Source organism: Trichoderma atroviride, chromosome 7 (genome assembly GCF_020647795.1).
Source record: "Trichoderma atroviride chromosome 7, complete sequence".
NCBI lineage: Eukaryota > Fungi > Ascomycota > Sordariomycetes > Hypocreales > Hypocreaceae > Trichoderma > Trichoderma atroviride.
Window position 1 is genome coordinate 1,434,595 of NC_089406.1, and position 24,899 is coordinate 1,459,493.

The 24,899-nt window shown below is 52.3% G+C and overlaps 8 protein-coding genes across 8 annotated transcripts; 5 read left to right on the forward strand and 3 right to left on the reverse strand.

Annotated features, from left to right (window-relative positions):
• Window positions 1-5,654: 5,654 nt before the first annotated feature.
• TrAtP1_012502 (uncharacterized protein) lies at window positions 5,655-6,335 on the reverse strand (the record flags this gene model as incomplete). Its single annotated transcript, XM_066115549.1, has 1 exon — window positions 5,655-6,335. The coding sequence occupies one exon, from the start codon at window positions 6,333-6,335 to the stop codon at window positions 5,655-5,657; it is 681 nt and encodes a 226-aa protein (XP_065971648.1).
• A 688-nt stretch (window positions 6,336-7,023) lies between these two features.
• On the forward strand, window positions 7,024-8,821 carry TrAtP1_012503 (uncharacterized protein). The gene has a single exon (XM_014090129.2). It carries the CDS (start codon window positions 7,482-7,484, stop codon window positions 8,463-8,465), a length of 984 nt encoding a protein of 327 aa, XP_013945604.1. The 5' UTR covers window positions 7,024-7,481; the 3' UTR covers window positions 8,466-8,821.
• Window positions 8,822-9,124: 303 nt separating this feature from the next.
• Window positions 9,125-9,427, reverse strand: TrAtP1_012504 (uncharacterized protein; the record flags this gene model as incomplete). The annotated part of the gene is made up of 1 exon (XM_066115550.1): window positions 9,125-9,427. One exon carries the CDS (start codon window positions 9,425-9,427, stop codon window positions 9,125-9,127), a length of 303 nt encoding a protein of 100 aa, XP_065971649.1.
• A 1,114-nt stretch (window positions 9,428-10,541) lies between these two features.
• Window positions 10,542-10,892, forward strand: TrAtP1_012505 (uncharacterized protein; the record flags this gene model as incomplete). The annotated part of the gene is made up of 1 exon (XM_066115551.1): window positions 10,542-10,892. Exon 1 carries the CDS (start codon window positions 10,707-10,709, stop codon window positions 10,890-10,892), a length of 186 nt encoding a protein of 61 aa, XP_065971650.1. The 5' UTR covers window positions 10,542-10,706.
• Window positions 10,893-11,177: 285 nt separating this feature from the next.
• TrAtP1_012506 (uncharacterized protein) lies at window positions 11,178-12,171 on the forward strand (the record flags this gene model as incomplete). The annotated part of the gene is made up of 2 exons (XM_066115552.1): window positions 11,178-11,239; window positions 11,946-12,171. The coding sequence occupies 2 exons, from the start codon at window positions 11,178-11,180 to the stop codon at window positions 12,169-12,171; spliced, it is 288 nt and encodes a 95-aa protein (XP_065971651.1).
• Window positions 12,172-12,779: 608 nt separating this feature from the next.
• TrAtP1_012507 (uncharacterized protein) lies at window positions 12,780-18,892 on the forward strand (the record flags this gene model as incomplete). Its single annotated transcript, XM_066115553.1, has 2 exons — window positions 12,780-13,239; window positions 13,320-18,892. The coding sequence occupies 2 exons, from the start codon at window positions 12,780-12,782 to the stop codon at window positions 18,890-18,892; spliced, it is 6,033 nt and encodes a 2,010-aa protein (XP_065971652.1).
• Window positions 18,893-19,815: 923 nt separating this feature from the next.
• On the reverse strand, window positions 19,816-23,871 carry TrAtP1_012508 (uncharacterized protein). Its single transcript, XM_014090127.2, has 3 exons — window positions 21,885-23,871; window positions 20,303-21,808; window positions 19,816-20,225 (listed from the first exon to the last, which is right to left on the reverse strand). Exons 1-3 carry the CDS (start codon window positions 22,116-22,118, stop codon window positions 19,980-19,982), a joined length of 1,986 nt encoding a protein of 661 aa, XP_013945602.1. The 5' UTR covers window positions 22,119-23,871; the 3' UTR covers window positions 19,816-19,979.
• On the forward strand, window positions 23,281-24,430 carry TrAtP1_012509 (uncharacterized protein; the record flags this gene model as incomplete). Its single annotated transcript, XM_014090125.2, has 4 exons — window positions 23,281-23,505; window positions 23,603-23,804; window positions 23,874-24,199; window positions 24,269-24,430. The coding sequence occupies 4 exons, from the start codon at window positions 23,281-23,283 to the stop codon at window positions 24,428-24,430; spliced, it is 915 nt and encodes a 304-aa protein (XP_013945600.2).
• Window positions 24,431-24,899: the final 469 nt, after the last annotated feature.

Genomic DNA, 24,899 nt, shown 5'->3' on the forward strand with positions numbered 1-24,899 from the left:
AAAAAACATTTTCTTCACTGTTTACCTGCAGGCACAGAACGCTTTTTTTTTTCATCATTCATATTCTACCTTTTCTACCCTGCGCTCTTACTGTAAACGGAATGGCATTGCGCTTGTACATCTAATTAGCATTCGTTTTTTTTTTTTCGGCTCACACATTTTGGATTTTGATACCCCTATTTTCTGGTGGGCTATCTGTACAAGGCTTCTTTTTTTGCTTTGTCTTGTCTTTTGAAGAAAAAAACCTGTTTGTTACAGGATATATACGATGGAAGGGAATCACTTTGCGCGTCCAGGCATCTTATCAGGTGGACGCTGGACGTTGTTTTATTTGTATAATTAGAAGCTTGAATTGACATGACTTGATGACATTTCAGAAAAGAAAGGTTCAATAAGCTCAATATTACTTTGCCATTACGGAAGTGATTGACTGATTAACCCTTTCAGTACGCTCCCCATCGCTTCTTATATGCCGGGCCTTGAACAAGCTCTACTTTTTGCCTGCTCGTCAATATGGGCGACTTGGCTTTGAGCTCTAGTCCCGGAACTTTGGCGCCGTGGCTATCGAGCGCCCAGAGCGCCACGCCGATCCAGTTGTCGCCGTTGTAGTTCAAGATACCCTCCGGGACGGGGAACTCTGTCTGCGGGCCGACGTTGCTGACGTATTTGCCGTACTGGAAGCCGTTGACGTAGAGCAGAGAGCGGTATGGCGCCGCGGCGGTGGTGTTGTCGAAGACAAAGGACAGCGGGATGTCGTACGAGTCTGAGGGGAGGTCCAAGGTAAGCTTGGCAGCGTAGAAGGCGATGCCTGCGTGTGAGATGCCCTTGTAGGGGGATACGCCGTGGCGGCTGTCAAAGGCGTGGAGGGGAGGGGAGGGGAGATGGTAGCCCTGGCGCTCGAAGAAGAGGCCGCCCTCGTTGAGGGGTCCGCGGAAAGTGTCGCGGTAGTCTTCGCCGCCGAGGTTGCCGGTGATTTTCCAGGACGAGATGGGCACGTGGGCGCCCCTTGAAGAGACGAGGCTGTAGTCGAGGATGCCGCGCGGGGCCTTCATCTCATCGAGGCCAATGTTCCAGTTTTCGCTCAGGCCGGTCGAATCCACGACGACGGTGAGGACGTATCGTTTTCCTCGGATGAGGTTAGTGAGCTTGTAGCTTGAGTTGGCGCTGACGCCGGCGTCGAAGCCGTGGAAGGAGCCGATGAATTTGTCGTTGAGCCATACGGAGCTGGCGAAGGCGTTGCCGCCTTGCGTGGTGAGGGAGAGTTGCTGCTGGGAAGTCTGCGCGGTGAAGCGGCCGCGAAAGACGAGCGTTCCCGTATGGAAGCCATAGTCTGAGCCGTAGAGCGAGACGGGCGTTTTCAGAGGTGCTACCGAGTTATTAGATGTCTTGTGGTTGGCGGAGGGCCAGTGGGAATCGTCGTAGTAGTTTTGGACTTCCGGGAGCGAGTCTAGCTGATACCATGTGAGCTTCGTCAAGTCGGGGACTTGGACGACTGGGAGCACGGTATCTGGGTTGGCGGTCCAATCTCCGAGTTCTGAAACGGTGTATGAGAGTTCTTTTCCGTTGACGACTAGCTTGGAGACGCCTTGAGGGGCTCCAATGATCTCCAGTGGTGTTGTGACGTTGAAGTCCGCCTGTATAGAAAGAGTTGGTCCATCGACGGCAACAGAACGGACAAGATAGCCTCCGTTTACGATGACGGCAGCGGGATTCATCAAGGAGCTGCCGTAGGCGGGGTGGCTACCGCTTCCAGGGAGGGTGGGAACCCAGTAGTTGTACGCAGCATTGCGGTCTATGTAGCAATGTTGTCAGCATTTCATCGGCCGACAAGGGTATGAACGAGATGGTATTAGAACACTTACCAACCATATAGATGACCAAGTCGCCCAGCTGTATGACTTGCCTGTCCGTCGAAGCCGTGAATTGAAGCACAAGCGTCAAATCCTGTGCAGTATGAACGACAACATCCTTTCCTTGGACCTTGTTGATTTTGCCTGCTTTAGTGCTTCCAAATGGATTCTTGACGGCAAATTCATGCACTTCTCCTGCGCCGCCGTATAGAACCAGGACGGTCCTGTTGTCAAATTGCTTCCAAGTAAAGATCTCTGCAGTTGAGTAAAGCAACGTAAAGTTGCCCACAGGGTAATCGGTAACGTGGAACTTGGAGTCGCGTCCACTGAGAGTGAGCGTTCCGCCTTGCTGAGGGATGGTTAATTCTCCGGCCGAGGTTGGTAGCTTGACTGTGTAAGATGTTGTATCGAGGCTTGAATAGTTTGTGTGGCGCACAACGAAAAAGTTGCCATTTTCTTCCGCTAGGAGTGGTGTTATCGAAATGTCCTTGTTGTCGCTGTAAACTCCTTGGGTCAGGTTGCCGGGGGTAGTTGTGATGTATCCAGGAGAGACCTTCAAGAATTGGGCCTGCAACTTCACCTCTGAGTACTTTTCTCTATCAACAGTTCGGTCTTCTCTGATACTCTAATCAGCTAGTTAGTTATCCCCAAGTCGAATGCACTGAATATATGATAAGTAGGTGACTAACCGCCCCATAATCGTACGATGTGTAGCCGCCAGAGTGTCCGAGGTTGCCCCAGTTAGTACCACCAAAGATCTGAATTCATACACCTCATCAGCTTTACATTTCTTTCAATCATTTTATCTCGCAAGAACGGGTGTACAGACCATGTAAATACTGAAGATGGTTACACCGGATGCGAAATTGTTCTTGTAAAAGACTCTCTCGAACTCGTGGTTTACCAAGGTAGAGCATTGGTCGAAACCCCATCCACCATAGGGATCAAAGGCGCCACCTTGGAACTGTCTCCATTTTAGCGAGTGTATTAATCTATTAGGCAAGGTTGTACTGACCTCTATAAGAGAAAATGGTGTATTTGGGCTTATCCTTTGGTGTGTATCATGTTGGCCTGTGGGTAGTCCGTTGTCCGGCCAGGTATATGGATGAGCCTGTCGAACTATTAGCATTCCAACATTCTGTAGAATTGTTCGATAGCAACTGCTTTACGTACGCAGTCAAAGCCCACAGGATAAGCGTCCCAGCCCTGCAACCAAGTTAGCATATGCTGCCACTAATATCTGCTACGGGGGAACACACGTATATATCCACTGAGCCGAGACCAGTTCCAGGGGCGCTTGTGCCACCGGCAAAAGCGTCGTTGTTTATCAGAGGGACGGTAATGCCGCCTTCGCGAGCCTGATCAATGACGTACTGCATATACGGCTTGTTTGGGAACACAACGCCCGCATTGCCAGCGCTGTACTCGTTCTCTGGCTGATACAAGATAACAGGCCCTCCGTTTGTGATTTGTGCCTTTGCGATAATCCGGGCAACGTTTGCCGCGTAACTGGTCATTATTAGCCAAGAAATTGTATACCAGGCTTCAGATGGGCTCAACCAACTTGTCGGTAGCATCCAAGTAATCTGTTGCATTCGTCCTGAGGATGCCTTTGACTCTCGCCAGCCACCCGGGAAACCCACCTCCAGACGCTTCCGCATTGATATAAGGGCCCGGGCGAGCCAGTAAATAAATGCCCGCCTGAGTGGCAGCCTCAAAGAATGGCTCCAAGTCAAAGATGCCATCCGCACGGAAATGCCCTGGTTTCCCCTCCAAAAGAGCCCAGTCGACATAGAACGAGACCATGTTGAATCCCAAGGCCTTGATCTTTTGGAATACATCGAGATAGAGGGATGGCACGGGCAGCCGAAAGGGGTGGACTTCGCCGGAGAAGATGACGACACGCTCGCCATGGATATACAGCGAATCTTCGTCCCAGGTGACAATATCTTGGAGCAGAGGGCTCGTTGAACTGTCCATCACAACCTCACGAGGCCGGCCTCCATTGGCACCGGAGTTTAATGCATTGGTGCCCGCGAGCAGCAGCGCAGATGCCGCTGTCAGAAGGGTATCCGATCTCATTGCCGATCCGATTACTCTCTCTTTCTCTGGTCAACTTGTTCTATTCTCCTGTTGAAAGCGAGCATGAGTACTTTTTCGTTTGGATCATATCATACGCTCTCTAGACTTTATTTATGCTTTTCTTCAACCCAGATCGCCCTGCCGCTCCTTCATGAGGGGTCTGGGTCAAAGCCGATGCTGTAGGGTTTCACTGCATACTGGTAGCGTCACTTCCCCATGAAAATGGCGTTGGCTAGCACTTTGCGCAACTCATCGCCATTCCTTTGATGGCAAAATGTAAAGTTGGTGGGACTTTTTTCTTCCCTAATTGTAGATGAGCTAGACAAGATGAGATTTGGCCAACGCGGGGTCGGGACTGGAGATGTCGTATCATTGGAGCGCGTAGCCGGCTGGACGATGGCCAAGTTGCAATTGGATTCTGCCTATAACACGCAGATCAGAGCGAATAGAAGAAAGGCTAGCAACCTGGTCGGGAATAGAAGATGGGCTGATTTTGATGTAGCTGGATTGACGGGCGGTGAGCTTTTGCTTCCGCCATGTCGAAGAATTTGCCGGCATTTCCTCCAATGGATGTGTTTGCAGCGGCTGATGACGGCCTGACCATATTTGGCCGAGGCTTAGCAAATTTTGATGTGATGTTGAAGAAGTCGGCTGAAATTGGTAGCGGATATCATCATGCGTCTCGTGACTTCTCTTCACAATGATGCTTCTACGAGCACGACAATCACGGAAGAACTGGATAAAACTTTATCCTACTTTCATGGGCAGATGCTGTTCTGAGGCGGTACGTTGATTAATGCACCACTTGTGCGCCCATTATGTTTAAATAAAGGTAGAGGTCCCTGTTACTTGCCCCTTGACTCTTGAGGAACTGATCAATAGTGAGAGGAGTGAATAGCATGCATATCTGCAATTACCATCAAACATTTAGACGATATTGCAACCGTCTGCTTGGAGCAGCACCCTCTCTCCCTGACGTCATATTTGTTGTTGTTCCCCTGTCTCATTCACAGCTGTAAGTTGGGCTATAATGATACGTTGTATCTGCCTATACCTAGGTACTTAGGTAGATCTGCCCTTGGTCCCTCGAAGCTGACAAGCTCAATTGAGCAGGCGTTGTAATGGCACGGCGCAGATCAGTTTCATCATGTATCATCTTCAGTGCGCCATGGGTTTACTCGGTAGATTTATCAAATCCTTCGGACAACACGCGCACTCAGCTGCTCTCAGCCATGCTTCTCCTTCCCATTCTAGTCTATAACAGTCGTTTCACCGAAATGGGGAGCAAAATAGCTACTGCTAATACTGGCAGGATGATACTGTAATGGGCTAATTGGTCTTGGCACTAGACCCTTAAGCTTTGACCGTAAGCTTATACGTGCATACAGCCACGGGTAGGTACCTGTGAAATGTTAACGCTGTCACCGGCGTTTGAAGATTGTGTAGATTCGACAATTGGCAATGGATGCTCCCATTCCTTGTTTTTTCTACTCTCTTCCTCTCAAGATAAGAAAAGAGCCAAGTAGGAGAAGACGAAGAGCGTGCTAGTCGTCATTGCTGGAAATACTTGGTTAGCTGCCAAATGCATAACAAAGGCTCGTCATAACTCGGTAGATCTGCGGCTATGTCGATCGAGGCCAAGGGACCAAGGCCGTTGGACATGAAGTGGCTGTGCAGCATCGTTTCCCGTCAAGAGAGGCCTCTGGCTGCATTCACTGGCTGTTAGAACCCAGAAGCCCCTGTTTCGGCAGCACGCCGAGCGCTCGTGCCTGTCACAGGAGTTCGACAGCAAGACGAGCCGTGCGAACAAGTCTGGAGGACAGCATCGTCTTGGTGGTGCTGCCCGCAGCTCTCCTGCATCCAGCTTGCGATGCCTCCGCCAATAACCTCGCTAGACGGGCCACTCTCCCACGGGCCTGACCGAGGCCGTTGGCGCCCACTGCGACACTCAGGAGGGACAGCATGCAGACGCTTACGACGATTGTCGCACTGACTCGGCCTCCATGAAACCCTGCGAATCGGCAGCGCTTCTGCCTCTGTTGTTGCCTCTGCCTGTGCCTCTGCCTGTGCCTGTGCTGCTGGCGAAACTCGGCGGCGATTGGGCACAGCGCGCTGCCCGAAATGCCCGTTGGACTTGAAGACTCTGCGGAGCATTGGCAGCACAGGAGAAAAAAGAGGGCATTGCAGGCCATGGGCGTCAATGCTCGTGAGGGCGCCAAAGCAGGAGATGTCGGGCCCACACGGAGTACATATGCTGCGCCGCATGTTGCGCGTCGGCGGGTAAGTACTCCGTGCGGAACATGCGGCCCCGAACAACCGATCCATGGCTCCAGCAATTTGCGTATGCCGGTTCTTGGTACCTGACTGCAGACGAGCACGGATGTAGGTACCGAGCCATAGCATTCAGTAGCGCTCAGTACTTGCATATCTTGGTGCTTGGCGGCCACCGTTGCGGCTACCGTATTAGGTGCTATCTTACGACTACGACCTCTGTAATCGTTCGTTGTACAAGTGCGGTACTGTACAGTATATATACTAATGTCTAGAACCATCAAGGCTAATAATAGCTCGCGCTAATGTGATTTTAAACTGTCCTGACAATGAGATGTGATCACCGTCATTTGTGCAGCCGGTTTTTTTTTTGTGTTTTGCTCTTGTGAAGTTCTACTGCAAAGCAAGATACACGCATACGGTCAAAACGGTACAATGGCTTACTGTAGGTTGATTATTTCTTTCATTAGCGAGCAGGGCGCGTGACGTGACAGGCTGCCAGAGAAACAGACAAGCCTTGGCGGTGCAGAATTTTGCAGCCAAGCTTGCAGCCAAGCCCAGGAGCACCGTAGCCCGTGGCGCAATTCGCACGCACCAGCACTGATCCACAGGAGAAGATGGCGGAGGCGCAGGCCCGCTACAGCGAGCTAGGCGGCCTGCCCCGAGAGCCCCTAGTCCCGACTGGGCCGATACGACAAAGCGTCGGGTAGCTCCAAGCTCGCCGCGCACAGTGCGGTACAGTGCCGCTTTGCGGTGGGTTCCTTTTTCCGGTGCTCTGAATACGAGCCCTCGCCGTTCCTTTGTTTGTCAGACCCTGTCACCTCAAGATTAAAACACTCTCGTTTTATCCTCACTTCTCAACCGTTCTCCTTTTTCGTCCCTCGTTTTTGACGTTTTACCCTCCTCACACACGGCCTTTGAGGTCTTCCGCTTTATCCCGTATATCGGCGCCGTTCGTTCTTTCTGCCTGCAACCACATATTTGCAGCTACATCTCTCTCTTTCTTCCTCTCCTATTCAATCTATCCGCTCTCTCTGTCCTCCCTCCATCTCCTTGGTCCTTCATCGAGAGCTTTTTGACGGCGAATAAACACCGATCGTGTCCAAAAAAACCAGCACCGCACTCCATATAGCCCTGTGGCCTTGACTCGACTACCTTGTCGACGCCAAAGGCCCTCAGACGACCCCGGTCAGCAAGAGCCGAGAAATTTGCTCTATTTCGATTTTCTCTCTCTCTCTTCTCTCTCTACGTTATTTTTCGCTCAACAAAACATTCGCCATGTATGCAACACGGCTTATCCAAGTGCTGGTCGCGGTGGTGTCCATCCTGTGTGTGGTGCAGGCTACCTGGTGGGATGTCCAAAAGGTTCACCACCGGGGCTTGATTCGACGAGACGACAACCCCCTTAGTGGTATTACCGGCGGCGGCGGCGGCGGCGGCGACTCATCGAGCTCTGCAGGTGCAGATCAATCGACTCCTAGCAAAACAGCAGCTCCGGCGCAACAATCTTCGAGCGCTGCGTCGCCGCCGGCGCAGCAGTCTCAGTCCTCAGCTGATACGCCATCAAGCTCCGCCGCCTCTCCAACATCCGCCGCCCCAACCTCGGATGCGCCCTCTTCAACTCCCAGCGCAGGAGACAGCAGCAGCTCTACACCTCCGCCTACACAAGCTGGGCCCACCTCTGCCAGCTCTAGCACTCCGTCCCCAACAGCAGATTCTGGTTCCTCCACCACTCCTCCCCCGTCCCAGACCTCATCTAGCCAGGGCAGCGATGGCGACAGCAGCGCCGACAGCGGTAGCAGCAAGACTTCTGCTGGTGGCAATGGCAACAACAACGCGGCGGCTCCCACTACAACACCGCCCCCCGTTTCGACCAAGGTTGAGGTTATCGTCAAGACCGCCAGCGATGGATCCAAGACAACCGAGACTACCACAACAAGGACCACCCAGACCGCGGGCCTCAACGCAGATAACTCCAAGGCTTCTTCAGGCATGTCAGTGCAGACCCGCAACACCATCATTGGCGTTGTCGTCGGCGTTGGTGGTGCGGTCATTCTGGGCGCTCTCGCACTTGTTGCTTTCCGGGTCTGGGGCCGCAAGAAGCATGCTGAAGAGGCTGACGGCCTCATGGCTTACGACGTCGACATCAGTGCTGCAGAGAAGTCTCCCCGAGGTAGTTCATCAGGTACCGGTCCTCGGAACCCATTCCAGTCGACGTTGGAGAATTATCACCAGCCTGTAAACGCGTCGGCCAACTTTTAAGACGATTTTCTTGCGGTGAGGCTGTTCTTTTTATTGCAGCTGTTGCGGCACACGAGTATGGTTCACCCTAATAAGCACGGGTTACGATGTATGTCGAGAAGATTTTGACTGGTGATGCTGCAAAAACACTTGTTTTTTTTTAATGGAAAACAGAGTGAAGGGTTTTTTTTAAAAAAAGAATTTCTTGAGCGATGCTGCTATGCGTTTATGCGAGACTGTTTTCTGCAAACTGCATGGCGAGCTCTTATTATTTTTCTGTCACTTGGCATATAGAATCGATGTTTGTTTTTTTCTGGAAAGAAAGCGAGATACCTAACTAATTACTCCAACCACTGAATATATTCCTTTTTATGTTATCCTCTCTTCTTCGTTAAGATGCTCGATGTGATGGGCTACATAAATTCTGACAAAATGATTCAGTTCTTGGCAAGGGCACCCAAAGGTGCGACATACTCCCTTGGAGCCCTGGAATGTGCAGAGAACAATGGCGAGCATCATATCCTCGTGTTTATTGTTCTTTCACATGGTGGCCGAATACCGTGTTCAGCTGTCTTCCCTTAGCCATTGTTTTCCAGAGACGTTTCACTTGGACACGCTCGTCTGGCATCCTCCCTCTCCCTTGTTGTGTTTAGGCAGCCTCTTTCTTAATCTGGGCCGCTTCACTCTTTCACGTCCCGGCCTTCTTTGTTTCTTCCCGTTCTCTTGGCCGACGGAGTTTCATAGACGGCAGACAGACGTACACGTGCATACATCACCCACACACACACACATTCATACATACATACGCTGCTACCCAACGCGCTCCCTCTATCCAATACAGCTGCCCAGGGCGAGTATAAGGGAGCCTCTGATGGAATTCTTTCTTCTTCTTCTTCCCGTCTTCCATCCTCTGTGCCGCCCTCAAAAGCTGCATGCATTATGCTGGCCACATATCCTGGCTTGAGAATGTCGTGTCTATTCATCCCCCCCGTCGGCCAATGACGCGGCTCCAGCTGGACAATGCAGGACTAGCCGCTGCTGCGATGCATCGTGAGCGCGTCACTTAGCACACCAAAAACTGCCTTCTTTTCCTTCTTTTCTTCCTTCTTTGTGGTCTTTTTTGTGGGGGGGAGGGTGAGTCGAGCAAACCGGCACGCATACCTCTCGCACTTGTACAGTAACAGATATTGGTAGTAGAGTTCTCAAATATACGAGGTGGCATCATGGCTTGCTCATTCTCATTTCAGCAGACACAGGGATATTCCCAATAACTTGGGTGAACGATTGCTTGCCGCTAAAAAGCCAATCTAAAACTCTCCAGCATTTTTTTCTTTTGCTTGGGCGTGGCACAATCGCTCAACTCAAACGGTGGCTCACAGCCGCTTCGTGGCCCCGCCGGTGGCTTTTAGCTCCCGAGGCGTGAACGTGCGACCCCTGGGGCTAGAGAAAGTACAGGTACTCGACTCGACTCGAACGAGGCATGATGTCAAGTCAAGCAGTTGGCATGTCCTTCTTCTCTATGACATAAACATGGATGAATATCGAACACTACTTCTAAATATGTCACTGACTAGCACCTTTACGGCGGTCGCGGCGGCATAAAGGGTCATGAGCAGTTGAGCATTGATCTGCGCAACACGTGAATCAGAGTGTTTTTTTTCCGGCGTGACGGGTTTTAGTGGTATTTCGTGGGGGGGGCGAATGACGCTCTAAAAAGCGGCCGTCGAAGGAGTACATGCGCTCGGAGTACCTGTTGTGCTTGTGCTCGCGCCCTGCCATGACGAGAAGAAGGGAGAGAAACCCTAGTTGAGGGTTTGCAGCCTGACGCAATTGTGGTGAGAATCAAAGCGACTCGAGCGCAGGCCAAAGCAGTATTCGCATCCTGTAGTTGATCTGGCTGGTGCTGGGCTGGCGACAGCTGTTCTGTATGGGGCAAGTTCCAATAGCCCTCTAGAGTCTGGTCGAGCGTTTCAACGTCGTCTCTCCGCGTTTTGGTACTTTCCCCTCAAGTAAAGGTACAACCACGCTCCAGCTTTATTGTTCCTTAGTGGCGGATCACTGGTCACAGGCACTTGAGCCTTTTACTTTTGCTATTCTTGTCTCAGCTTCTTTTTCTCTTCCATCTTTCCAAGCCACTACCAGCTCACGCTGCATGCACATGCATTGCTGCATGGGTGGTGCTACTTTGAAACCAGAAAAGCTACCTCGTCCAAGCCGTGTTTTGGCCAAGAGAGCGCTCTCTCGCCTGTGCACCGCCAAATCATGTGCGATTCAGCACCCAAGGTGTCTGAGACGGCGACTCGCCCACTTCACCGTCACTTGTGCAAGTACCGGTACCCCAAGCCTCGTACCGGCTTCGTGGCAGCCTTCTGGACCCTGGTCGCTGCCACCCGACTTTTGGGTTACTTCAGCGCGCCACCAGCCCTGGCCAGCGGAACCTCTCATTAAAAAAGGCCAGCGCCGGCGTGCAAAGCAGAGGAGGTGGTGTTGTCAATGTATAGCAGCAGCTACGGAGCGCTGATACAGGCAAAACAGGCTATATGCCTGCTTGCCGCTCTGTTGCCCACTGCCTCTGCTCTCCCACTAATTCCCCGTAGTCCCGTAGTAATGCTAGGCCCAGATGCCAGGCCAGATACAGCCCGTAGTCGCACTCGGATGGAGCAGCATCGCCCAGACGGGGCATTTGCCTGCTATTCGCAGCACTATACGGGCAGCCGTCTAGTCGCATTAGGCATGCCCGTATACTGGCCATTGGCTGGAGGCCCAACCGATGCAAAACGCAGGCCGCTGGAGCTGTTCGCTGGCAACTGGGCCACGACACTCAGTCGGAGCTGCAGCTCTCCATCCGGACCCGTCCATCTGCTCACTCCCCTCCTCTCTTCTTCTCTCTCTCGCCCTCGCCCGTCCTCTCTGCTGTGCCATCTCTCGCCGCCAGACTCAAGCCTCGCCTCTGACCCCAGACCCGCCCAGCCCGGCTCCCCAATGACTGTGGCCACTCATCGACTCTGTCCTCGTCCCGGCGCTGCTTGAGTGCTTTGCCCCGAGTTCGACTCCAGATCCGATCCAGGACGAGATACTGATACTGTACCGGCACACACTCTCTCGCAACTCACACACCCGCGCCTTTTTTTTTGGTCCCCAGTTTCCTTTCCCGCCGCCCCCCCTTTTTCTTATTTAGTTTTAATCCGTCCTTGGTGGCCTCGTCAACGCGTCGCGTATTTTCACACCCCCCGACAGCCAGACGCTGGTTGTTTGCTGGAGTCCCTGGCAGTTGACGGGACGGACGAGTAAGAATTAGAGGGACTTCCAGTAGGCGGATGTTGAGAATCAGCTGCAGGCGAACACGTTTTTCGTCTGCGCTGATCTCACCTGGTGAGCAGCATCTCCAATCCGACGCCTTGGCCGGGGCCCGCTTCCTATGCAGCAACACCGCCATGTGCTTTAAAAGTGCAGAGTAGCTAATTCTTTTTTTCCTTTTTCTCTTTTCCCCCCGTCGTATAGAACTTCGCTACAACGTCGTCTTCAGCTACGTCGACAATCCCTCTTCCTCCTGCTGCACCTGCGCAGGACGGCCTTGGAGACTCTAGCCCGGGATCCAGGACCCCGACGTCGCCCGCCTTGTCGACAGCCTCTACAGCCGACGACGAAGACGACGAGCTCGGATCGTCGCCGGCGATTCCTCTGCTTCCTGCCCCCAAGCTCTCCGAACGGGCTTCGGCAATCTTGAGGGCGCCTGCATTTGACATCCACGACTTCCAGATCGACGACGACGAGCGGGACGACAGCGACGACAACCTCGCCTCGGACGACGAGCAGTTTGGCACTGCCAGCTGGGGCTCGCCATATCTCCGGAGCGACGTCAACCTCCGCCGCCAGAGCTACGAAAGCGAGGGGTCTGACAGTGACGAGTCCGAGAGCTTTCCCATTCACTCCTTGGATATAAATACTCCTTTCCTGCGCCCGCCGCCGGTTATCCTGAGCGCACGGCCTCAAACCCCGGCGCAGTCGCTTCTACCCACGAGTGCTGCCGCTGCCGTGCTTGTGCACAGGGCCAGGCGTCGGAACAGGGGACTTACCGAGGGCTGGATCCGCACTCACACCGCCGGCGACCAGAACACCGAAGCTCGACTCTGGTTCAGCGACGGAGACAGCAGCGAGCACTCTTCACTGAGCGGCTCGGAAGCTGACTGGTATCAAAGTCGAGATCCTCGCACACCTAGGCCGTCGAGCAGATATAGGGCCAAATCTCGATCCACATCTCGACATCCTCGCGCCATCTCTAGCGTTGAGACTCTCAAGGCCGGTGATCCTCTGCAATCGGAAGCAGACGACGACATGGCAAGCTCAGTTGCCACCGAGACGGGTTCCGTCGTGGGCCTGTCCCTCCCCAACAACCACAACGACATGGCGACGCCGCCTGGGGCTGAACAACCAAACGGCAGCAAGGCGATCCCACCCATCAAAGTCTCCGACAAGCCCCTACCCAGGGAACCGTCTGTCACGCCTCGAATCAAGAAAAAGGTGCCGTGGAAGGGCAAGAACATCATAGTTACGCTACCACGGGATGATGAGCGCGGTCTCCCAGGACAACCGCCAATGCCTCTTCGACAACACGAGATTGAGCGAATGTTTGATTCATGGATGGAGCTAGGGTATAATGTAGACGGCTTCGATTTGCCGGCTGAGGATGATACGACTCAGGAATCTCAAAGCAGAGAGGCGTGGCCTAGTTTTGAGGATTTGGCGCAAGAGCGCTATGAACAAGAATATACAGTAGTCCTGCCAGACCTGAATGGTATGTTTTTTTTTTTTTTTGAGAAATTGTTCCTGGACTCACAAAAAGATGCTGATGACTAACATTACTACTTCTCATAGCGTGGAAGAACTACGTCAATGAGTTGCAAGAAGCCAAGCTTAGAGCCCTTGGCGTCTCGTTCGGAGGCGATGAACCCGAAGCTGCACCCTCAATATCTTCACAACCTTCACGACTACCTTCGGCTCAGTACCCTCCACTGCCTTTCTCACCTCCAATTCCGACTTCCTCAGCGTCCAGCAACCATGCGATACCCGGTTTCCCGTTCCCATCTCCCTTCATCCCCGGCGCTGCCGCCAACCAGAGCCCGTTGGCATCGGGCGCCTCGCCAGTACCTTTCAGTGTGGCTGGCAAATTCAATGCACGACAGTCCATCTCATTCCCTGCTAACAGCTCACCTTTCCAACAGCCGCCGCAGGGATGGCCCAACCAGGCTGGTATCTTGCAGGGCATGAGTCCTCAAGATTCGCCATCCATGATGAGTTTCAATGGCATCATGTCACCTCAGTCTCCTTATGGCGTGGAATTCCACCAGACTGGCAGCCCGGCATTCAATCTACACCAGAGGCATCAGTCACTGCAATATCTACCACAGCAGTACGCTAGAGCTTCTCCCCGCCTTCAAGACGTTAGGGAAGATGAAGAAGAAGAGGAGCATGTGGGTGGCAAGAGTCCATCCAAAACCCCCGAGCCTGTACAACGCAATGCAGACCAGCTACAAGCCGAGATTGACGATGCCGAGTATCATCTGGAGGAGCAGCTACGCAATGAGCTGGAACATGAGGACTACAATCCCCAGACGAGAGCCGAAGCCGTTGCCCACCAGCCCTTTGTTGCTGCGCATGCTCATCAGCCTTCTGCTGGCGGCTTTGCGCCAGTTGAACATTTTGCCAACGAGCCTGGCAAGCCCATGGTTTTGCACCACCCGCGGCCTCACAGCCGGGGTCATTCCCTTACCCAAAATTTCTATCGGGAGGACGATCCTTCTGAAAGCGCTAGCCAGAATGTCATGCCGCAATTTGGGCCATTGAATGACATTCCGGAAACTCATCGCGTCGACGAGGCTTATGAAGAAATCCAGACAAATCCCAGCAATCTCGGCACACCTATTCAGGACATCGATTTTGTTGCTGCTTTCAACCAGCATCAAAAGAATGTATCTGCTTCGAGCAACCCATGGCAGGACTCAGTGTCTCTTAACAATGCTGGTAGCCAACATTCAGCCAACGATAGCAAGTCTTCTTTGTCCAAATTCAATGTAGAAGCACCAGAGTTCAAGTTCAATCCCACGAGCACATTTACTCCTGGCCATTTCAACTTTGACACTCCTAGCTTCCAGCCGGGTGTGTATCATGCTGGCGCACCAGATGTCATGGAGCAGACTCCTTTCGGAGTCCCGCCACAGCAGCCTCCAGCAGCCAAGATCAACGTCAATGCTCCGGCATTTGCTCCTGGACAGAAGAGCGAATTTAACTTTTCTTCATCTGGCCCCAAGTTCCGCCCTGATGCTCCCGCTTTTACACCATTCCAACCCCAAGGTGCTGCATCCAATCCTGCTGAAGGTGGCATGAAGGGTTTCCCGAGACGGACCGATTCTATCTTTAATAATATTAGGATCGAACCTAATCAACATGCCGACTCAGTTGCTCCTAAAAAGACCAGAGCCGTCCCCGTCTTAAGATCTACTAGTGAATCGCCAGTCGCTTCTGAAGGCGATATTAGAGAGCCTGATGGTCGCGTCCAGGACGACTCCAGAGCTAAGCGGGCTAAGAGCACTGCGGCTGATAGTGATGATGTGCCTCTCTTTGCTGACAGACCAGATGACTTGGTCGAAGAGGAAGAAGGAGAAGAAGCAGAAGAAGGTGAAGTTGAAGCTGAAGACATTGGCATGGCTGAATCATCAGTTAAAGAATCGCGGAGCTTTGCTGAGGAAGGCTCAGTTGATGGAGAAGCTGTGTTGCCCGCCGATACTTCCATGTCTTCGGTCGACCAGATCGATACTCAGGTCACTACTGCTGCTCCCTCTGAGACATCACCAGCGGAAGCATCTATCAAGTGGACGTCATCTTTCGAACTGACCCCTCGACATTTGTCGGCGGCTACTCCCGCATCTCTCCCAGAACTTCCAGACGAAAGCGAAGCTCGCTCAGACGGAGAAGGGTTGTCCGAATCCACGCAACCCAATGCTCAGTCTGCTCCTGAAGATCCTCAAATTGCAATTGCCAGACGCAAGCTTACTCCCAAAGGCCTTTCTGGGTCCCGATTTGCTCTACCTTTGCCGAAGCCAGCTGGTTTGGCCTCGTCTCGTTTCGCGGAGGCAACTCCCGCTGCTACCGCTGAGCAAGATGACGACGACGACGACGACGACGACACGATTGAGTTTCCAGAAGAAGGAACAAGCGGTTTCAATGCTACGCCTACTACGAATGGCGATAAGCGCGAACCTACCTTTGAGGAGATTGATGCGGTCATGCAGCGAATGGAGAGAGATCATTCTCAGGGCATTAACAAATCCGTTGAGACATTCAAGTGGCCTCACCCAGCTGGCGAAGCTCATGCATCGTCGGATGAGTTGCATATCCCTTCAGACCATGCGCGCGAGAAGATGAGCGTTATTCCACGCAAGTATAGCGATATTCTTGACAACACGTCTCAGCCAATGTTGAGTACTGAGTTGGAAGATCCGTTCGTGGACCCACCGCTGAGCGCCCAAGTTCTGAGACGTGGCAGCGGATTCGAAGAGGGTGAGATTGAGAGCGACCAAGTTAGTGACTGGGAAGGCGCCTTCTCAGAGGAGGAACATTCGAAGCTTGAGAATCGTGCCCAGTTTTTCGACGGTCGTGTCAACGACGTCGTCGGTACGCTCTTGGCATCCAGACTTGAACCCCTCGAGAAGGCTATCCTTACTCTCTCTCGCTCTCTGAAATCTAATGACCAACGGGCTCCTTCATCCCGACGCGATGCTCGTGGTGGCTCGACTGAGTATCAGGAAAGCGACGCTGATGACGAAGACGATGAGCCTGCTCCTCGTCGCTCCACGAGTCCCAAGAGGGACCGAAAACTGGACCACATTCGTTCAATTGTTGTCGAAGCTCTTGCTTCGCAGTCACGTAGCAATTTACCAACCGTCAATACGGAAGCTACTGGCGATGGAACTCTCCTAAGGTCTCTTGATGAGATCAAAGAGCTACTAGTTACTAGTGCCAGGCACACACCTCGCGATGACATCAACTCTGTTCATTTCGAGGGCATGTTGCAAGCCAAGTCCAATGAAGAGCTTGCTGCAAGGGTCCGCGAACTTGAGACAAAGGCAATGGATCTCGAACAGCGACATCGCCTAGACCAAGAGAGCCTTGAGAATGAAATCAATGAGCGCAGGGCTGCGGAGGATGCAGTAGCTGAGCTCAACCGAAAGCTACAGGCTACAGAGGCACAGGTAGAAGTCGAAGTTATTAACCGTAGCGTTTTCGACGGCCGTGTTGCCGAGCTTGAAGCGAGAGTCAGGCGACAAGAGGATACCAACGAGCAGGAAGTCCAAGCCAGGCGTGCAGCCGAAGATAACCTGTCCGAAGTTCAACGCTTGTTGCATAATGCCTCCGAAGAAGAGACCCGACTACGCGAAGCGGTGGAGGAGAGAAACCAGGCTATCAAGTCACTAGAGCACTCCGCAGGCAAGACTGCCCTGCAAATATCCAAGATGGAGGTTGCTCGTGATCACTGGACCCATCACCAAGCTGAGATGGTTAACAGGATCAACGTCCTCGAAACCGATCTTCGCAACGTTCGCCAAGATAACAATACTTGGAGAGCGGAGATGGAACGAGCTGATGAAGCCGCACGCCGTAGCAATGGCGAGCTTGGTCATGCTTTGAATGAAAACAAGCATCTGCATAAATCACTTGAAAGCGTCGTTTCTCAACTTGAAGAAAACGAACGGCTTCGGGAGACATGGCGGGCCAAGTTCCTTTCGCTTCAGAACGATATGGGTCAGGCCGCTCGCGAGGTAGCGGAGGAAAGTGCACGACGCATCAAGAAAGAACAGGCCATGTTGGCGCGCCAAGAAGTTTTGGAAGCGCGGCTGCAAGCTGAGTCCAAGACTCGAGAACGTCTTGAAGTTGAAATGGAAAGACTTCAGGATAACGAGCGGACTGGCATGCGTGCTGTGAATGAGTGCAATCGTCTTGACGGGCTGCTGTCTGAGCTCCGCAGCGAGAATTTCAAGCTTCAACAGGCTGCTGCTCGATACCAGCGCGAGTTTGAAGAGGCTCGTGAATCTGGGGCCAGCGAAGTCAAGAGGACTCGCATGTCTCTGCAGGCTGAGCTCGAGGATGCCAATAACCAGGTAAACGTTGTCCGAGAAGAGTACGAAGAGCAGACGGCGAAGCTGCGCGCTGAGCTTGACCATCTCAGGCTCCAGATTGATACTGCCAAGGCGCAAAACGAGATGCTTCTTGAGGAGGCACAGTCCACTAGGATCGCCGAGTTGGGCGAACTCAAACAAAAACATCAAAACGAGTTGGAGGATATCGAGGCTCGTTACGAACGACAGTTGAACAACGCAACCGAGGACGGTCAGCGAACAGAACAGCACTTGCTGGAGCGTCTCAGCTTGTCTACATCCAAGACTGAGCTTCTCCAAGACCGCGTCATTCACCTTGAAGAGAAACTTGAGATTACGAAGCAGGCCGCAGCCGCCGCAGCTCAAGCTGCGAAGTCGGCTGGCGTTGACTCTTCGGTCTTGAGCCCTGTGATGGCTAAACCAGCAGAGCGGGTTGAGATGCCTGAAAAGATCTCCCCACAAGCTCTCCGGGAATCCATCATGGTTCTCCAAGAACAGCTGCAGGCCCGTGAACAACACATTGAGGAACTCGAGCAGACTGTTGCTGACCTTGATCCCGATGCGGCAACCAAGATTTCGAAGCGCGACGACGAGATTAACTGGCTGCGCGAGCTTCTTGCTGTGAGACAGGGAGATCTTCAAGACATCATCATGGCTCTTTCTAGAGACAGGTTTGACCGCGCCGCTGTCAAGGATGCTGCCATCAGACTCAAGGCCAACTTGCAGATGGAGGAACAAGAGCGTGAGAGGGCCATGAATGGTGGCTCAGCCATTACTCTCCCTAATATCGCTCAGACAATCCAAGCTGCGACGCCACGTGTAGCGCAAACTATTGCTCCCATTGCAGCTGCTTGGGACAATTGGCGCAAGAGTGGCCAGACTGGCTTCCGAGGAATTTCAGGAGTGTTGAGTTCGCCTGCTGTCACGGGCAATTCCACCCCGACTAAAGGTAGAAATGACTCGGCAAAGCAGAATGGCGGCGGCATGGTGAGCGGGCTTCTCACCCCTCCAGCTACTGCTCTTCGCCAGCCTCCCACGCCGGACAGCCATCAACAGCCCACTGCCTTTTCCAGCATCGGAAGGCGATTCACAGGCCAGAGCGTTCATGATCGGACACGCACAAATTCCAACGTCTCTCATCGATCCGACAAGAGGCCCTTCCAAGACCTTCCCCTTCGACGTCAGGAGTTGGCAGCTGAGCCAGTGACACCTCCTCATTTAGGGCACCAGAATGTGTACGATGAGGACGCGCAGCCTGGCGACTTTGACGACCATGACTTCTTTGAAGAGGACTGAGGGACACGATGTCCTGCGTTGACGTGGAAGAAAGAAAGCCGATATATATACCTGAGCGATCCGCTCTGAGTAACCCTACAAGATTGTTATCCCCTTACCAATTTTTTTTTTGTCTCGTGCCTTTTTTCTTTAACGTTAATATCCGCTATTTTTCCCCCCTTACGCCGAAAAAGAAGAGAGATTTATACAGCTATATGCATATATTTCATCAACCTTGAGGTTTAAGCCGAGTCACAATCACTCGCTACCTCTTATGAATCAACCATCAGAATGCGAAAACAACCACCCTTAGAAAGAGATACCCGTTTGGATTTTATGTGCTGCTTATTTGACCAGTCGCTCATCTTTAAAAGATTAACGCAAAAACTCTACAAAAAAAAAAAAAAAAAAAAAAAAAAGATTCCGTCCTCGACGCTATACTAAGAAAAACAACAAGAAAAAAAAAAAAGAACATGCTCCGTTTATTTTTTTTTTTTTAAAGCTGGATGGTTTTTTTTTTGGTTTTCGATTTTCGATATTGATACATATTATCTTTCTCCTTCTTCTTCTCTGAGACTCAGACGGTTGGCCTTGTTTTGCTCCGTTGAGCGCTTTGTTTGGTTTTCTTCTTTTCTTCTTTTTCTTTCTTTCCTTATCTCCTTTGTACTTGTCTTTTTTTTTATATGCATGGTGGGATGGATGGATGGATGGATGGATGGATATGAACCCCAGGGTCGTCGCGCTCACTGTAGCCCGTCCTTGGTGATTAATGTGAAATTGAAAAAGGGGGCTATGATATGACAAGGATGGGAGGATGCTAGATTGAAAAGAATGGCCAAATCCGATTGCATAGTATGGACTAGTATGCAGGATTATAGTATTAATGATGAAAAAGGGAAGACCACCAAAGGAGATTGAAACTACTTCATGCGGCTATTATATTTACTATATTGTGATTGTATTTGAAGCGAAAGTTTATTAAGACAATGGGCAGAGTTGGTCAATTCTTTCAATTGGCTCCGCATATCGTTATCATATTATATATCCAAAATTACCAATGTCAAAAAAGGGGGGTGTTTCATGTGCTCATTTTCTTTGTTATACAGTATTAGTTGCTGCTCAGCAGCTTTCCTACAGCCCACTTGACAGAAAAGTTCCTCAAGTCAGAGTAGTGCTGGCCAACTCCCACAAACACCACGGGCACGTTGGTCGCGTGAACCAGACTGACTAGGGTTCCTACCATGTCGCCAACAGTATCGCACTTGGAGATGATGAAACCATCCAGGGCGCGGTCCGAGCCAAAGGCCGCGTTGAAGTTGCGAGCCTGAGCGACGGAGTCTGTTCCAACAAGAGCCTGGAAAACCAAAATGTTAGTTGATTGATGAACCAATATATACACGAAGTATTAGATCCGATGCGATGAAAACGTACCTCGCCAACCATGAGAATCTTGTCGGGTTGGGCAAATTTGGCAAACTTTTCCAGCGATGACATGAGTCTTTGGTCGTTATGCCTCCGTCCAGCGGTATCGATGAGGACGACATCATAACCCTCCTGAGCCGCATGGCTAACGGCATCTTTAGCAACAGTAGCAGCATCTTTGCCATATCCCTTCTGGTACAACTCCACCTGTCCACCTTCTCGAGCCGTGAGCTCCTTGAGGTTTCGCACATGGACGGCGAGCTGCTCAACAGCTCCGGAACGGAAAGTATCACCAGCGGCGATGAGGACTTTGTACTTATTTTGCAGCAGGAAGAAGCAGATCTTGGATAGATTCGTAGACTTGCCGACACCGTTGACGCCGACGATGGAAATGACATAGGGCCGAGCCTTTCGCAGCGACGTGACGGGCGGAGAAGTGATGGAGTCAATCTCACGGAGGAGATCGAGTGATGAGGTCGGGGTGAGCATCTTGGTAAGAGAGGATTCCATTGCCGAATGGATCTTGGCGTTGATACTTTCAAAGTTTCCGGTCTTGACACCAACCAGCTCCTTTTCGACGCTTTCGCAAAGGCGAACGGCCGCTTCGCGGGCAACATTCTTGCGCAGCAAATGGTCCTCCATGCCCTTCATTGCGTTTTCAAGATCCGCCTTGGTTAAAGTCTTGCCACCTACAATGTTTCGGAAGAGACCGCTGATGGTGCTGACTCCAGACCCCAAAAGGCCCGTCTTGGACTCTGCGCGAGCAGCCTTCTCGGCCTTTTCAGCTTCTGCCGACGCCAGAATATCGTGTACTTCATCCCCCAAGTCCTTGAGGATGAATTTTCCTTTACTCCTGGATCCCCAGGTCGACGACTCGACGGCATCCAGTGCGCTGGACCGCCCAACTGCCTCAGCTTCCGACTCGCTTGCCAGATTGGGCTGGGAGTAATCCAGCTGTAGACTATCGTCTTCTTCGTCTGCAAATCCCTCTGCATTCCATTTGCGCCCCTTCTTTGTCGCCTTGGCGCCCTTCTTCTGTCGGGACGAAGTCAAAGACTCATCTCCAGAGGATACCGGCGCCGATCCACTATTTTGAGCTTTGCGAGCTCTCCTGGACATCTTGGCCACAGGGCCGGCCTTGGCAACAACCAGGTTGCCAGGGGTCGAGGGGCGCGACGCATCGGGTGTTGGGATAGGCGTAGAGTCGGTTGAAACGGTGTCGTGGGTGCCGGCTCCGCCACCGTTGATTGTGCGACCTCTGTAAGTCAGGCCGGGTGCCGATTGCTGGCCGTGAGAGGGCGCTTCCTCCTCTTCTATAGGGCTTATAGTTCCGATATTACTCGATCTGTCTAGCTCTCGAAGCTGCTGGTCGAAATATTCATCAAACGAGTGGCACTCGACGAGGGTCGTATGGGGTTTGGTGAGCTGGTCGCCGTAGAGCTGGACAAAGATGGTTTTGATATTATCCACCAGCTTATCAACCCATGAGAGGTGCAGCAGAGAGCGGTATACAACCTGATGTAAAGCAAGGCAGTTGTTAGTATAGGTAGGTACTCGGCGGAGGATGACGTCGATGGGGAAGCGCCCATACCACAAAGATTAAGCCCAATTCCTTAACAAAGGTCCATTTCAGAGTATGCTGGTCGCTCTTGTAGGCCGGATTGGTCGCGGCTGACTGCGACTCGGTGGGCGCAATGCCGCCCTTCTTCTCCTCTATGAATGTGTCGGCAATGAAGTTGTTGACGATGGAGGGGCTGACTGGCGCATACGTCCTAGACCAGACAACCACGCCAGACGTGGTGAGAACCTCGAAGGCGTCCAACATGTTGAATTTGCCGGCTGCGAAGGATCCAGGAGACTCGAGGACGGCTTGCGATCTCGGTGGGAGTAGCGAGAGGAGGAGAGAGAGGCTGAGGACCAGATCAGGGAAGAGGCGTGGTTCATACAGGTAGACGATAAGGAGTGGAAGGTGGTGGAATTGGGAGGCAAAAAAAAATCGGCTAGGGAAGTCTCGACCCTGGCAAGCCCGACAAGTATTAAAGTAGTAGCAAGTATTAAAAATGAAGAATTCACGCCGTCTTTGGAGATGAAGCAAAAAAGCGACTGCGTGTGGTTGCAGGTTGGAGTAGCGAAAGTTGGTTTGCGCCTAGGAACTGGAGATGGCAGGGCGTGCTAGAGATATCAAGGTTCAATATCTGTCTACAAGAGCGTGTACTTCAGTAGTCGGGGGCCGCTTTGGCGCCGCGCCTCCGCGCGTCAGCCATAATCAACGGTATTTGTCCTTTTCCTGATTGAATTCTACTATTTAATTCCGCCGGCGACCGAACCATCCCCGAGGCCTGCACGGCTCGCAGTTTTTGCCAATCGCCGCGTCTTGTCCTGCCGCTGCGGCTCGACTATCGTGAACGCTTCTAGCGAGGCCGATTCGCGGATGATCAAGAGCCGAATCACGTGGGAATTGGCTGTGGATGGGCTCTTGGGCTGAGTCTTGACTGCCATACCGTGGCCTCTAAGCCCCGTAGCAGAGCTGCAGCGGCGAATCCGTACCTGATGAGAGGTATCCAGAGGTAGCGGCAGGCCTTGCACGCGTGAGCAGGTACTCGCAGATACAAGCTGCCACTAACTTGAAGATTTGGAGGCCTGGTCCTACCCCCCGTCTGCAGCCCAGCTCACTGTGCCTTAGCTGGCCTATGACGCTGCTGCAGGGGCCTCTACTCTATTCACAGGCCAGGCCAAGCAAGCTATCGACCACATTTCAAAACTCGCCATCTCGAACCTCGTCGGTCGTCGACAACAGCGGCCACGACAACGATCACACCCTGGGGCCTAACCCAACTACGCGTTTATTTTCGCTCTCTCCGCCTCGAATTGACGCCAGAAGACGTCTATTCTCCTCTCTGGCCCTCGCAAAACCACCGCCAAAGTCAAACCCGCAGCCATGCATCGGGCGGCCCAGTCGCCTCCTTTGCACCATCCAGTGCCGCAACATGTCTCGACCGTCCCTCAGCTCCGATCACCGCCTCCGCCGCCGGGCTCCGCGCAGTCGCATCAGATGGGCTACGGGGGGGAATCCATACCAGCAGCAGCAGGGGGGCAACATGGGCAATGCCTTTGGCGCATACGGGCAATTCATGAACGATCCTACGGCCCAGGTCGCGGCGCAGTTTGGACAGACTGCCTTCAAGCATGGCCAGGAATACGTGGAGCAGAATGTATGAGATTCTTTCTTCATTATTCTGTGTCTAGAAGTCTCGAGTTGAGACTCTTTGTCTTCTGCCTCCTTCTTACTGACTCTCCTTGCGCTTCTAGATTGGTCGCTACGTCAATGTGTCCGCGCTCAAGTACTACTTCAACGTCTCCAATTTCTACGTCATCAACAAGCTCTTTATTGTCCTCTTCCCCTGGAGGCATAAGCCTTGGTCCCGAAAGCAGGTTACCGGCGCGAACGGCCAAGACCTGCGCTACCTGCCCCCGCGAGATGACATCAACAGTCCCGACATGTACATTCCAGGTCGGTCGCGCATTGAATAACTCGTCATGGAGGACGGTGAATGGCAGCTAACATGAGACTATTGAATAGTGATGGCACTGGTCACATACATCCTCCTGTCTACTCTGGTTGCCGGCATACGGGGCAAGTTTAACCCTGAGCTTTTCGGATACACAGCAACAACCGCGCTCGGTGTGGTCATTTTCGAGATCATCGCGTTGAAGGTGGGGTGCTACCTCCTGAGCATCTCCAGCCAGTCCCAGCTACTTGACCTGATCGCCTACTCTGGATATAAATTTGTTGGTATTATTGCTACCATCGCCATTGCGGAGGTTGTCAACGGTGGCAAGGGCACTGGCGGCTGGGTCGGGTGGCTGGTCTTTATTTACACCTTCTTGGCCAACTCTCTATTCCTGGTACGTTTTGCGACCGCCTCACTTGTCTCCTTGATACCGTTATAATGCTGACTGAAACGATGTATCTAGATGCGGTCACTGAAATACGTGCTTTTGCCTGAAACATCTTCCAACTCCGGAGGCCCTATGCAGACTGACACAAGGGCGAAGCGGAACCAGCGGACACAGTTTCTTTTCTTCTACTCTTATCTCGTCCAGCTCTTCTTTATGTGGCTTCTGACCAGGTCTTGAAAGACTACTGAGTGGAAGTGAAAGGCCCCTCAAAGAACGCGAAAGACGACGATTCAAGGACTGCATATACGAGAATAGGAGAGAGAAAAAAAGGAGTGAGGTCACTATAGTTTTTCATAAAGGCGTTAGATACGGGTCAAAGAGGTCCATCTGCGGTGCCCAGAATCCTGGACACTCCGTTGTATGAAGAAGAGCCGCAGTTGGAGGTCCTGATAGATCAACAAGAGCTTCACTGCCATGCTACCGGCGTTTCGGGGGTTCCCGCTCCACTGCGGGGTTTGGTAGAGGCTATATCCCACGTTATCCCACGTTAATTTCCAACCAGACGACACACGAGGCATCTTTTGTGGGTGTAAGAGAAGGCTTGGGGACCTTTTCAGATAGAGGAAAGGATAATGCGCCAGGTGTCTTTTTACATCAGGTACATGAAACAGATACTATGCTTGCACATTTGACGATACGAAAAAGC